General features: G+C 42.5%; 2 protein-coding genes across 8 annotated transcripts in view; one reads left to right on the plus strand and one right to left on the minus strand.

Moving 5' to 3' along the window:
- CEP95 (centrosomal protein 95kDa) overlaps positions 1 to 4,793 on the minus strand; it is a 35,034-nt gene extending 30,241 nt beyond the window's left edge. For 4 of the 6 annotated variants that reach the window (XM_015572423.1, XM_015572422.1, XM_006776693.2 and 1 more), the window contains exons 1-3: positions 4,637 to 4,793; positions 3,074 to 3,202; positions 1,845 to 1,952 (exon numbers count right to left, since the gene is read on the minus strand). In XM_015572423.1, the coding sequence (XP_015427909.1) occupies positions 1,845 to 1,952; positions 3,074 to 3,202; positions 4,637 to 4,655 (256 nt within the window). In that variant the 5' untranslated portion in view covers positions 4,656 to 4,793. Of the gene's footprint in view, positions 1 to 1,844; positions 1,953 to 3,073; positions 3,203 to 4,636 lie in introns of those variants that run through there. The other 2 variants (XM_015572425.1, XM_015572424.1) reach the window with 2 other exon arrangements.
- Positions 4,794 to 4,889: 96 nt separating this feature from the next.
- DDX5 (DEAD-box helicase 5) lies at positions 4,890 to 12,075 on the plus strand. 2 transcript variants are annotated; one of them, XM_006776691.2, is made up of 14 exons: positions 4,890 to 4,908; positions 5,545 to 5,731; positions 6,911 to 7,076; positions 7,424 to 7,520; positions 7,605 to 7,738; positions 7,844 to 7,909; positions 8,121 to 8,262; positions 8,347 to 8,507; positions 8,604 to 8,776; positions 9,124 to 9,234; positions 9,479 to 9,540; positions 9,623 to 9,682; positions 10,931 to 11,155; positions 11,370 to 12,075. In XM_006776691.2, exons 2-14 carry the CDS (start codon positions 5,688 to 5,690, stop codon positions 11,771 to 11,773), a joined length of 1,845 nt encoding a protein of 614 aa, XP_006776754.1. In that variant the 5' UTR covers positions 4,890 to 4,908; positions 5,545 to 5,687; the 3' UTR covers positions 11,774 to 12,075. The 2 variants fall into 2 exon arrangements, with proteins under 2 accessions (XP_006776754.1, XP_006776753.1); XM_006776690.2 differs by lacking the exon at positions 4,890 to 4,908 and adding an exon at positions 5,132 to 5,263.
- Positions 12,076 to 13,108: the final 1,033 nt, after the last annotated feature.

Raw genomic sequence — 13,108 nt, forward strand, 5'->3', positions numbered from 1 at the left:
AGGCCGACGCTCTATCCACTGAGCCAAACCAAGCAGAGTCTTAGGGGAGGCTAGGGGACTGTCTAGGGCGGGGGGAAAAAATGGACACATATGTGATACCCTTTGTAATACTTTAAGCAATAAAAAAAAAAAAAATTAAATGTCATTTTAAAGAAAAAAAAAAAAAAAGAAATGGGTTTCTTAAAGCATGGAAACTTGGACGTGTTAAATGTCCCCTAAGATAGACTCCAGTCAACATCAGGTATGGACAGACTTAATTCTTGAGACACTCAAGAGGGAGATCAAGCCTGGCCTTCTCATGCACTCACAGCAGCATGAAGAAGCAGAGTGGAAATTTGATATTTGAGAGAATCTAGCCGTTTATAATTTTTGTTACGATGCAAAACAAACCAGAAACTTAATGTTTTGCAATACTGCTAGTCAAACAATGTTTGATAGATTTTTGTGTGTTTAAAACAACTAAACAGAAATCTTACAGCTTTATGTTTTTCTAGCTTAACAAGATACACAGGTATACCCAAGGGCATACTTAGGACTTCACAGTTTCCAGGAAGGGGAGTATACTCTGCCAACCCAGCAACTACGACTGCCTGCCAGAATCCAGTAATTCATGGAAACTGGTTTAAACAAAATACAAGGAGTAAAAAGCTGCTTTGCAGTCTACTGGAGTAGGTAAGCAGTTCTGCAACTTTTCATGGGGAGGATATGAGTTATCAGGGGAAGTCCTACAATAAAAAAAGTTCTGTAAGTGACACAGCTTTGCTATATAGTATGTTTAAAAAGCACAAATACTAGAAATTGCCCTGCTCTAGTGATAAAGCAATTCTAAGTTGCAAAGAACAGGGAAACAAACCCCAGGATTATCCCTCAAAATAAATTATTTCCAAATTAATTTACCACATTTACTCACCTGTATTCAAAAACTTTAGTATTTTTACAAAAATTTGTTCTTGTCAATATCAAATTAAGAGATGTAAATGGCATAACCTGATTAACATTTATCTCCTTTAACTACTGTCAAAGAATAGATCAACAATATAAATCTTCTCTTAGCGATTTAAATATAGTTTCAAGTCTCCAAGATACCCTGTTTGTTAGCTGGAAATAATTTACTCTATTTAAGAGAAAGGTTCAAGAACAATTTACAGTTTCATTTATTTTGAATAGGTAACATATTCACGCTTCAAAATTTAAAAAATATAAAAAACATACAATGAAAAGTTTCATTCTTCCCTTGTCCTGGAGCCCTTTAGTTCCTCTTATTGGAGGCAAACAGTATCATGGGTTTCTTGTATATGCTTCTAGTGAGTCCTTCTGCATGAAATCAACTGCATATACGTATGTTGTCCCTACCTTTGTATTTACAAATAATAGCAAACTCTACATACTGTCATTGTAACTACACCACATTTTTCTCACTCTCCTGGAGGTTATTTCACTAACATGGAACACTGTACATAGAGAGCATAATAATTACCTGCAGAGTAGTTCCCTCTATGGAGCTACCATAATTTACTTAACCTGTTGCCATTAATGGACATCTAAGTGTTTCTTAGCTACTAAACAAGCAGCATTGGTAGCTTTAAAATAAAAAAATTAAAAAATAACACTTCCAACTACCAGCTAGGACTATGGACCCAGATAAATTATAAACTCAATGTCTGACTGTCCTGGAAAAGCTCTCAAGGGTGGCTGCCTTAACTATACCCAGTCAGCTGTCTTGGCTCATTCTTGCTGTTTGGTCTACATCATAAGCTTACTCATTTTGCTAAACAATGTCTAGGGTTCTAAACAAGTTATGTTAGTAGAATGCAAAATTATCTGATGGTTAAGTATATACCAACCTGTTATATGAGACAAGCTGACCTGCAGGTAATCCAAGGCCAAAGAATCAATTACTGCTTGTACATTGTGAGCTTCATCCTCTTGACTCCTGGGACAAGTTATGAGGTCTGGGGGCAGAAGAGGGGAGAGGGAGAAAGCTACATGACTTTGCATCTATGAGGGTCCACATTTTCATCTGTCTCTGATTAGGCTTCTAAATAAGCTCACCTACCACAAAAGTAAACTCTGCCCCAAATAAAACAGGTTTTTAAAAGTACAGATAAAGTTAATAGAGCATACGTGAATTCCACACAGAATCTTTATTGGTTGACTATTTATTGATTGAATATAGTTTAGTAAATATATGAACACAAGAGGCCCAGTGCATGAAATTCGTGCATGGGTAGGGTCCCTAGGCCTGGCCGGCAATCAGGGCCAATTGGGGCCTTCCTTCTCCTGGCTGCTGGTTGGGCCTTCCTTCGTTCCACGCCACCCCCTGATGGTCAGCGCACATCATAGTGAGCAGTTGAACTCCCAGTGGGTTGAACTCCCAAGGGAACAATTTGCATATTAGCCTTCTATTATATAGAATGCTCTACATTAAGCACCATGCTAAAAAAAAGATAAAGAGGTCCCTAAATTCAAGGAGTTGATATAGTCTATAATAATAAAAGGGTAATATGCTAATTAGACTAGGCGTCCTTCCTGACGAAGCTGGGCCGGAGGGAAGCTGGATTGGGTCCCAGGTGCCTGCTGGTGGCCGGAGGAGAGAGCCCGGGTCCTGGAGGGAAGCCAGTGCTGGCAGCTGGGGGAAGGAAGGCCTACTCTTGCATGAATTTTCATGCATCGGGCCGCTAGTAAGATAATAAGCGAGGCAATACATGAGGGTGAGACTTGAACCAATAATCATGGGCTCCTTTCAATGAGAGGAAAAAAACCCCACAACAGGTGTGAAAGGAGGCTTACTGACATGTATGACTCCTTGATGGAGATATTTATATGAAATGCATTTTATTTTATTTTAAAAAAAATATTTTATTGATTTTTTACAGAGAGGAAAAGAGAGGGATAGAGAGTTATAAACATCGATCAGCTGCCTCCTGCACACCCCCTATTGGGGATGTGCCCACTACCAAGGTACATGCCCTTGACGGGAATTGAACCTGGGACCCTTCAGTCAGCAGGCCGATGCTCTATCCATTGAGCCACACCAGTCAGGGCTATTACTCCCACTTTTTAGTATCCTTACCTGGTACCTTTTCTCCCAAAATGGATTGATAAAGAGCAATAAAGACATTAGCATCACAATCTTCTAATTCATGTATCCTCAGGTGTATGTGACATTTCAGGAGAAGGTTATTCGCAACTGTTACCCACTCTGTTGGGAAAGATAGGGAAAAGTTCAGCTTTTAATACCACTAGAAAAAGTCATACATTTTAAAAACACCAATCCTCACAAAACTGTCAAAGAATAGGAATTGAACTCTGTATAAGAAATTTGATTATGACAGAATTTCAAAGACCCTCCAAGGAATGATTTTTTAATGTCTTGGAATGTCTTCCAGACTGCTATAATTTCAGTGCAATCAAAAATATGATGCAAATCCAATATTCACTGTTTGGAACCTAAAATCTTGTTATTTACAGTAGTTCCTATTTTACAAGCCATACTTCAGTGGTTTTTTTTTTTTATTTAGAACATGTTTACAAGTAAATGGGAATATTATGTCCCAAACAAGACGGGTTGTTAATGATATTGAGGCTACTAGAAACTAATTAATGGATGTTGTTTCAAATTCCCAATAGCATTAGTCATAGTTTTATCCAATTATCTTGTGCAAGACAGAATTTCTCTGGTGCCCAAATAGGTAGTGATTAACTTAGGCTAAGTACTGGAGTAACGACACCAATATTAGTGCATTTGTTAGTTTTTCTTATATTTGGTTATATTAGAGAAAATATGGAAAATACACACCCAAAGTCCGTAAATTCAGAATTAGCATGTTGCCAATACTGTTTACATTTCCTGTGCCCCCCCCCCCCCCAATATTGTTGGAATTTGCCAAGTTATTTCAAAGGTTTCTCGACCAAGGTAGTTTAAAAACCTTGAAATGTGTTCCCTGAAGTTATTGGTGATTAAAGGTAAAGTTGTTTTATTCTGTATTCGATTACCTTCAGTATGCTCCAGACATGTGTGTGATTGTGTGTTAGAGACACATTATCTCCCTCCCTCCCGTGCCCGTTTCTCACATAGGACCAAACCATGGCAACTGGTTTGAACGCTGTCCGGGAGAAAAGGATGAAAGCGTCCTAGACAACCGAACCAAGTCGCTTTCCAGAGCGGTGCCAGACAGAGACGGTAACCCCATAGGGCACGAAAGAGAAAACCCACAACCATCTACTTTGGCAGGGGCGCCTACAGATCTGTCTTGTACGTGCTATTCCTTGTAAGTTCAGACACAGGCACGACCTCTGTCCGCACAATGAAGAGCAGAGGTGCTTGACAGCGGCCAGATTCCGCAGAGAAATACGAGTCCGGGGCAGAAACTTTCCGCCTGCTTTTTGCAGCCAGGATGCTGGTGTACCACGGGTCTCCTCTCCCCCGATCCCCAAATCGCACTCCCCGGCCTCCCCTCGGACACAGAGCTGGGCTGAGAGACCCTATGCAGAGAACACGCCCACCACCACGGGAGATCGTCCCGAGCCAGACCCAGTAGAGCTGGCCGGAGGTCTCCATAGAAAGCGGGCAGGGGCGTCCGGGGCCTGGGAAGGCTTTAGTCCACCCAAACCCGGACTCCAGACCGAGACTCACCAGCCTCTGAGCCCGCCATGTCGCGGAGGCCGGTCGCCGCCGGACTCCGAGCTGGGAACGCGAGGGACGGTGTCCGGGAAGGGTCGCACGGCGCCCACACCGAACCGAGAGGAGGGGAAGGAGAGGGGGGTGAGAGAGGGAGGAACGGTAAAACGACTTCTCGCTGCTGATTGGTCTTCGGAGCACTTCCTCTCGCCGCGCGCGCCGAGGCGGCGGTTTCGGGGCCTTAGATACTATTCTCCTCGGACAAGATCGAGCTGAGGGATTCTCAGGTGGGTGGGTTTGACAGGGCGGGTCACCAACAGCCCCTTGTGGCCTCCCCGCGGCATTAGCGCGGCTTTAGCGCGGCATTAGCGGACACTTCCGGTGAGCTTTTCGTTTTGTATTCCTCCGCCGACTCCAACTGAGGAAATAGTGCGGCCCTCTCACCCGGTGGGCGGGGCATCCACGTGACAATACGGGCTCCGCCTTCTCGTTGCATTTGGTTCTGGGCGTGAAGGCTCTTTGGAGACGTAAACAACTCCGAGGAGGCGGAGTGGGTTGTCTTGCGTTAGCCATTTTGTCGCCTGGGTTGGACCTGAAAAAGGGTGGTGTGGCGTCCTCGAGGTGTCGAAAGACGAGAAAAAGGTGAAGTCAAGAGAGTGCTGGCTGAGGCATCGCGGTGGTGGGTGGGCCCAGGCAAGAAAGGGGCATAAAAACGGGCGAATCTGAGGGAGGGGCTGAGGGGGGAGGGGCGAGAACATGGCGGATTCCGGAACGCCGGCGGGCGTTGCGGCCTCTGCGCAGGGGCGGGGTGATTAGGTCATAGAGCGGCTCCCAGCATCCTCTGCGGCCGAGGAGGCGGTCCAGCCTATAAAACCGGCTGCCGGGACTCGGCCGGCACCTCATTCATTTCCACCGGCCTGTAGGCGAGCAGCTCCGGCTCCTATCATCGCCGTCCTTCCGCCGCTGCCGCCCCCGCAAGGCTTCGCTATCGCCGAAGCCGCCTCCAGCGACTCGTCGCACCCGATTCTCTCCACTTCGTTCCCCGCCAACCGCAATCATTGACGCCATGTCAGGCTATTCGAGTGACCGGGACCGCGGCCGGGATCGAGGGTGAGTGTGGGAACAGACCTGTCAGGCCCGGCGGGTGGGGGATGGGAGGCCGATGAGGTAATGAGGGGTGGGCAGCGACGGGAACCTATTTTTCAACCTAATTTTTGGGCCTCATCCGTCGAAGGATTGCGCCATTTCGATATTTGCCCAAAGCTGACTGAAAATTTTTTCTGTTAACGGCCGTCGACTTCGCCTTTAGTTTGGGAGGGGGCTTTGGGGCCTCGGCGATGAGGCCGCTGTGGAGAGAATTCGGAGGAACGTATTGCAAAGGGAGGGAGACGCGACGCTTCGAGGCGGGCGAAGTCGCCGCTGCTAGGTGCTACTTTCGAGAGGCGTTTTAGGGGCCCCGGGAATTCTGAGGGAGCGGAGAGGGCCGCCTCCGCAGCCATGGGTGCGGCGGGGGCAGGACGGGGGCCAGCGCCACGGGATTCGGCCATGTGGCGGGCGCCCGGCGGAGGAGCTCAAAATGGCAGCGGCGAGAAAATGTGGCGCAGAGAGAAATGCGAGACAAAGGGGGAAGCGCCGCCCCAGCGGGAACGCAGCCCGGCCGACTCCGCCCGGGCCGCGACTCCTCCCCCGGTAGTCGCCGGCTCCTCCTTCTCTCTCTCTCTCTTTTTTTTTGTTATATAATTTTGCTACCGGGATCGCGAGCCCTTCCGCGGGATTCCCCTAGTCGATTGGCTTTCCTAAGTGTCCCAGAGACCCCCGCCGTCCACGTTCTGCTCTCCTTGACTGTTCTGGCCCGTTATTCATAAAAACCAAGGCTTCTTGGCTTGAAAACAGCTGGTAAAGAATATCACCGCTAAGCCCTTCCCGTCTTGTATTGTCTTTTCTCCCAGATACTTAATTCCCGAGCTCGTGGGAAAGACGGGTAGCTACAAGCTGTAGTCTATCCGTGTAATCTAAGCTTTTGGCCTTTGGGCAGCCAGTTTCCGACCTGATAAATCCTGGGCTATTGACTTGGCTTCTGTAGTGTGTACTTCTGACAAGGGGAAATGAAACCTGGGGTGCTAATTGCAGAATGGTCATCACTAACGACAGCGCTCTTTCTCACAACTACAAGTCTTTTATTGATCTTTAGGGTGTGCCGAGCGGATGGTAGGTTGCTGTGTATACACATTGCTATGTAGACATTTGAAAGCATTAGGTTTTCTTGGTTTGTTTTGTTTCTAATTTCAGGTTTGGTGCACCTCGATTTGGAGGAAGTAGGGCAGGGCCTCTATCAGGAAAGAAGTTTGGAAACCCTGGGGAGAAACTAGTTAAAAAGAAGTGGAATCTTGATGAGCTGCCCAAATTTGAGAAGAATTTTTACCAAGAACACCCTGATTTGGCCAGGCGCACAGCGGTGAGTAATTTCATGTAGCTTCATCAAGCTTACCTAAAAAATAACATAGTAAATCAAAATCAGAAAAGAAATGTCTTCCAAATGACCAAATTGTTGGAAATTCATGCTAATTTGTTGGGGAAGAAGAGTTACTTTTGGAAACAGATGGCTTTGAATTTTTTCTACTTAGGATGATTGAGTATAACATAATAGGTGCTTTGTGTGTCAAATGAGGTTTTCTTATGTGAATCCAGATTTAAAATGGCCATGTTGAAGTATCTAATAATTTATATACTTAGGGGTTTACTAGTTGCATATTTAAGTTAGGGGAGCTGTCATAAGATTTAACTAAATTGTTTGTTTTGTAGCAAGAGGTAGAGACATACAGAAGAAGCAAGGAAATTACAGTTAGAGGACACAACTGCCCAAAGCCAGTTCTGAATTTTTATGAAGCAAACTTCCCTGGTAAGTGCTAGTTTTGAGTTTTCTTTCTTTTTAAAAACCTTTCTCTTGGCAATACTAATTTATCTAAATTGCTACTAATTGCAGCAAACATCATGGATGTGATTGCAAGACAGAACTTTACTGAACCCACTGCTATTCAAGCTCAGGGATGGCCAGTTGCCCTAAGTGGATTGGATATGGTTGGAGTAGCACAGACTGGATCTGGGAAAACATTATCTGTAAGTTTGGAGAACTTTTGAGATGTTTGGAGGGAATGGATTGGGAGTCAAAAGAAACCAGAAGTATTTTAATATACCTTCTGTTCTCTGTTACCCCTTAAATAGTATTTGCTGCCTGCCATTGTCCACATCAATCATCAGCCGTTCCTAGAGAGAGGTGATGGGCCTATTGTAAGTATATTTTTTTCTTTCAATTTTTGACCAGAAGTTTAGTGTGGAGATCTTGTAGCATATATAACGAAGGACACAATTTGTGGTTTTATGTACAGATACTATCTTACTCGATTTAGTTGGATATTGTCATCTGTTGGTATAACAATTAGTTTAAAAGTAGGCTCCAGGATTCTGCTAAAAGCTGCTTTTACTTCTTGTTCCTCTTTAGTGCTTGGTGCTGGCACCAACTCGGGAACTGGCCCAGCAGGTGCAGCAAGTGGCTGCTGAATACTGTAGAGCATGCCGATTGAAGTCTACTTGCATCTATGGTGGTGCTCCCAAGGGACCACAAATACGAGATTTGGAGAGAGGCACGTAACAAAAAACAAGATTCTTTTTTGTCACTTGATGCTATGAAAAGTTCTAGATGTCTTAGTCTCTGTGTTTCATTGAAGGTGTGGAAATCTGTATTGCAACACCTGGAAGACTGATTGACTTTTTAGAGTGTGGAAAAACAAATCTGAGAAGAACCACCTACCTTGTCCTTGATGAAGCAGATAGAATGCTTGATATGGGTTTCGAACCCCAAATAAGAAAGATTGTGGATCAGATAAGAGTAAGTGCCCAAACATATATTTCTTCAAACTTAGCTCTAAGTTTATTCTTAGAATACAAGATTGGTTTTTGTTTGTTCTAATTCAAAATTCTTTAGCCTGACAGGCAAACCCTAATGTGGAGTGCAACTTGGCCAAAAGAAGTAAGACAGCTTGCTGAAGATTTCCTGAAAGACTATATTCATATAAACATTGGTGCACTGGAACTGAGTGCAAACCACAACATTCTTCAGATTGTGGACGTGTGTCATGATGTAGAAAAGGATGAAAAGTAAGTTACATAAAAACAAATGGCTGTGTAAATTCAGTTCCTGTTTTATAGGTTATCTTAAAGTGACTTTCAGGTGGGTGTAACCTGGATATGTTAATTTAAAACTAGCCTGTCTTTCTAAAAATTATTGCTTTCTTTATTCAGATAATTGGCTATCACTACAGAATTCCTGTAGGACATGGAACTCAAGTGTCCTGTGGTTTATTTAAGGGCAAAGGGTATAATTGCTTGATAAGTGATTACTAATCAGGTGTCTCCCTTTTTATTTGTAGCTATTTACATTGACCATAAATTCATGGTCACACCATGGACTTTTAAATTTGACCACCTTTTTTTTTTCTTTCAAGACTTATTCGTCTGATGGAAGAGATCATGAGTGAGAAGGAGAATAAAACCATTGTCTTTGTTGAAACCAAAAGAAGATGTGATGAACTTACTAGAAAAATGAGGAGAGACGGGTATGTGGGCTTTCTTCCATTGGGGCAGATGTATTAGAGCTGAGTTTAGGGGAAAGACAAACTTAGATCAGGAGTGATGGATTTGAGTTTTGTGGATGAGAATCGTCTTGTAGGTAAAACTACAATGTTATTTCAGGTGAAATTGGAGGGATCTGTGACCCCCAAAATGGTTAGGTGTTAAACTAAAATCTATCAGGTGTTACTGTATATGTGAGTCTACTAATATAATTTCTCTCTAATTTAGGTGGCCTGCCATGGGTATTCATGGTGACAAGAGTCAACAGGAACGTGATTGGGTTCTAAATGGTAAGGATTTCAGATGAAGATCCCTTCCCCACACCTAGGACTTTTCTTAGATTAATAATCATATATATACCTTGTTTTGCAGAATTCAAACATGGAAAAGCTCCTATTCTGATTGCTACAGATGTGGCTTCCAGAGGGCTAGGTTAGTACAAACTCGAATTCATGGCTTAGTTTTCCGGAAGATCTCCATACAATTTTTAAAGAAAGTTTATTGCTTTCTTTAACCTCTGCATTTTTCTAAGTTTTTTTTTCATATAAAGGTGCAGTCTTTGTGGCAAGGCCTAGGCATGACAATCGGAGGACTCGAGGGGGATGGAGGACTAGTGATCGGCTGGCTGCTTCCAGTCGATTAGAGAGGTGAAAACTGAAAGTGTGCCAGTAATCTTCAAAAGGCAGAACATACCACCTCTGCCGCATAAACTGTTCTCTCCGGGGGAAAAAAAATGGAAGTTATCCTCACAGTTCACTGCCGTGGTATTTCTTCTGTCCCATGCTTTGCATGACTGCCATGGTACTGCATTGTTTCAGACTGTTTACTGTGATCTGTGAGTCTTTGAGTTTCAGTGAGTTTGCTGAAATGTCGAAGAAATATTTCCAAACTTCAATGTTCAATGACATTTTTGTTCAAGTTTGAAATGGAGAGAGCAGCTTTAAAAGGTACTAAAAGCCTTTTACAAATTGGTGAGTACTGGCACATGAGCCTCTAGAGCAGGAACAACTTCCCACACTTAGTCAGTGGGAAAATAAAACTGCTTTGAAAGTTCCTCCCTCACCTACACAGTAGTCGTCATGTCGAGACCTGCCAGAGAGAGAGACATTCTCAAGTGAATCCTGGCTTCTTGGAAGTGCTTGCCTAGACGAGACACAGTGCATAAAAACAACTTTTGGGGGACAGGTATGTTTTTCTTGCAGCTGCAGTTGTAAGGTCTTGGCAAGACAAGCAGTGTGGCCAGAATTTTGAACTTCTGATGAGTGTGTAATGCAAAGGACCATGTACATTTTTGTTTAAAGGTCCTCATAATGAGCACATGAAGAGGTTGCTGTGAACCTTTAAGTGGCCCTACTGCACAGAAGCATTCAGATGTCACTTGATGACCTATATGGGGACTTACTGATTTGGGGATGTGTTAGGGAATACACATCCTTTTGACAGGTGCTATCATGGGGTGGGCAATAACACACAAATGAAGTGTGCTTTTTTTTTTTCTCCCTCTTTTTTCCCCCCCAACCTCAATGGTATTCCTTCAGGGAACGGATAACCATTTTAACTATTTTTTGCAGCCCGTACCTTCTTGGGAATACAAATGTCTAACTTTTTATTTTTGGTCTGGCTGTTGTGGTGTGCAAAACTCCATACATTGCTATTTTGCCACACTGCAACACCTTACAGATGTGGAAGATGTGAAATTTGTCATCAATTATGACTACCCTAACTCCTCAGAGGATTATATTCATCGAATTGGAAGAACTGCTCGCAGTACCAAAACAGGCACAGCATACACTTTCTTTACACCTAATAATATAAAGCAAGTGAGCGACCTTATCTCTGTGCTTCGTGAAGCTAATCAAGCAATTAATCCCAAGTTGCTTCAGTTGGTTGAAGACAGAGGTTCAGGTAAGACTATAATCTTCAATAAGAAATGTTGGTGGTTTTGTATTTCATAATTGTCTACAAACCCATTTTTAAAAGGGATTGGCAGGTGAGTGAAACGGGTATGACACAAGTAGAGAGTGATCCTCATCTATAGTGAGAGGTACCTAATTCCTTCTGTGTTAGAAATTATTTATGCCACAGAAATAATCAGCTTGCAATTATTTTTTCTTAACAGGTCGTTCCAGGGGTAGAGGAGGCATGAAGGATGACCGTCGGGACAGATACTCTGCAGGCAAAAGGGGTGGATTTAATACCTTTAGAGACAGGGAAAATTATGACAGGGGTTACTCTAGTCTGCTTAAGAGAGATTTTGGGGCAAAGACCCAGAATGGTGTTTACAGTGCTGCAAATTACACCAATGGGAGCTTTGGAAGTAATTTTGTGTCTGCTGGTATACAGACCAGTTTTAGGACTGGTAATCCAACAGGGACTTACCAGAATGGTTATGATAGCACTCAGCAATATGGAAGTAATGTTCCAAATATGCACAATGGTATGAACCAACAGGCATATGCATATCCTGCTACTGCAGCTGCACCTATGATTGGTTATCCAATGCCAACAGGATATTCTCAATAAGACTTTAGAAGTATATGTAAATGTCTGTTTTTCATAATTGCTCTTTATATTGTGTGTTATCAGACAAGATAGTTATTTAAGAAACATGGGAAATGCAGAAATGACTGCAGTGCAGCAGTAATTATGGTGCACTTTTTCGCTATTTAAGTTGGATATTTCTCTACATTCCTGAAACAATTTTTAGGTTTTTTTTGTACTAGAAAATGCAGGCAGTGTTTTCACAAAGTAAATGTACAGTGATTTGAAATACAATGAATGAAGGCAATGCATGGCCTTCCAATAAAAAATATTTGAAGACTGAATTAAGTGGAAATTGTACTTTATTTTACATATATAATGTCATGTAAAACTGCTTAGGTGGTCCGTTGGTTTTGTGTTGTTTTTATTTTTTGTTTTTTTTAAATAAAACTTTCCATAATTTAGTTTGGGGAAGTGGGAAGATCAGAAAGCCTTTGAAGTCATCTATTTATATTGCAAGAATTAAAGTGAGATTTAGGTTAATTTATAATTCTAGGCTAAATTGTGTAATGGCATTCTGTCAGTACCTCCCAACATAATAAGGTGAGTCATTTAGTAGCCTAATTGTTTGAATGGTGAAATGAGATATTAAAGTAGATAGGAAATAATCAACTAACTGTATTGCTCCACCTTCAAACTGGTTAGTGTGGGAACATAGATGACTGTTCCTTTGGCAAAATTTATTTAATAGCTCCAAAAACTTGCTTTTTTGAAGATTATATTCATGCTCTTGTCTATTGTGAAGTACTGGAATGTTGAGCAAAGCTAAGAACACCTTTAAAGATAAGGTTGGCAGGAGCTGTTTCAATTTGTTTTCTTAGTGCAGATTCTAGTCTTCACAGGCTCCCAGGGACTCTTAATTGCAGTCACACTGGGAGTCATTAAATGTCCTTCCAATAATCCAGGGAACTCTACAGCACTTCAAACTAAGGTCTATTCATATTTGAACACATAAAAAAAGTCCTTATCAAAATTAATGGTTAACCAAGAGGAAGTAACATAACCAAAAGCACAGTGACTATAGTACAAGTCTTGTTAGTGTCAACATGGGTTTATTGCTAGAAAGATCCAGAAACTAGCTCTAGATTTAACTTCAGCTCACCAATATTTCTTATTTGTTTCACTAATTACTAGAAGTAGGTCTGATTGTCTACCCAGAAAGTGGTATATATGTTCTTTTTGCCAGGAGAGAAGTTTTAAGACATTTAAATTCTGATTATTAAACTGAGGCTTTAATTGGTGTTAATGCCTTATCTCTGAAATAGAGTTTGGGGGGGGGGGAGTATTTTTAGGACTAATACCTTGAAAACTGATAAA

This window comes from Myotis davidii, unplaced genomic scaffold (assembly GCF_000327345.1).
Source record: "Myotis davidii unplaced genomic scaffold, ASM32734v1 scaffold69, whole genome shotgun sequence".
NCBI lineage: Eukaryota > Metazoa > Chordata > Mammalia > Chiroptera > Vespertilionidae > Myotis > Myotis davidii.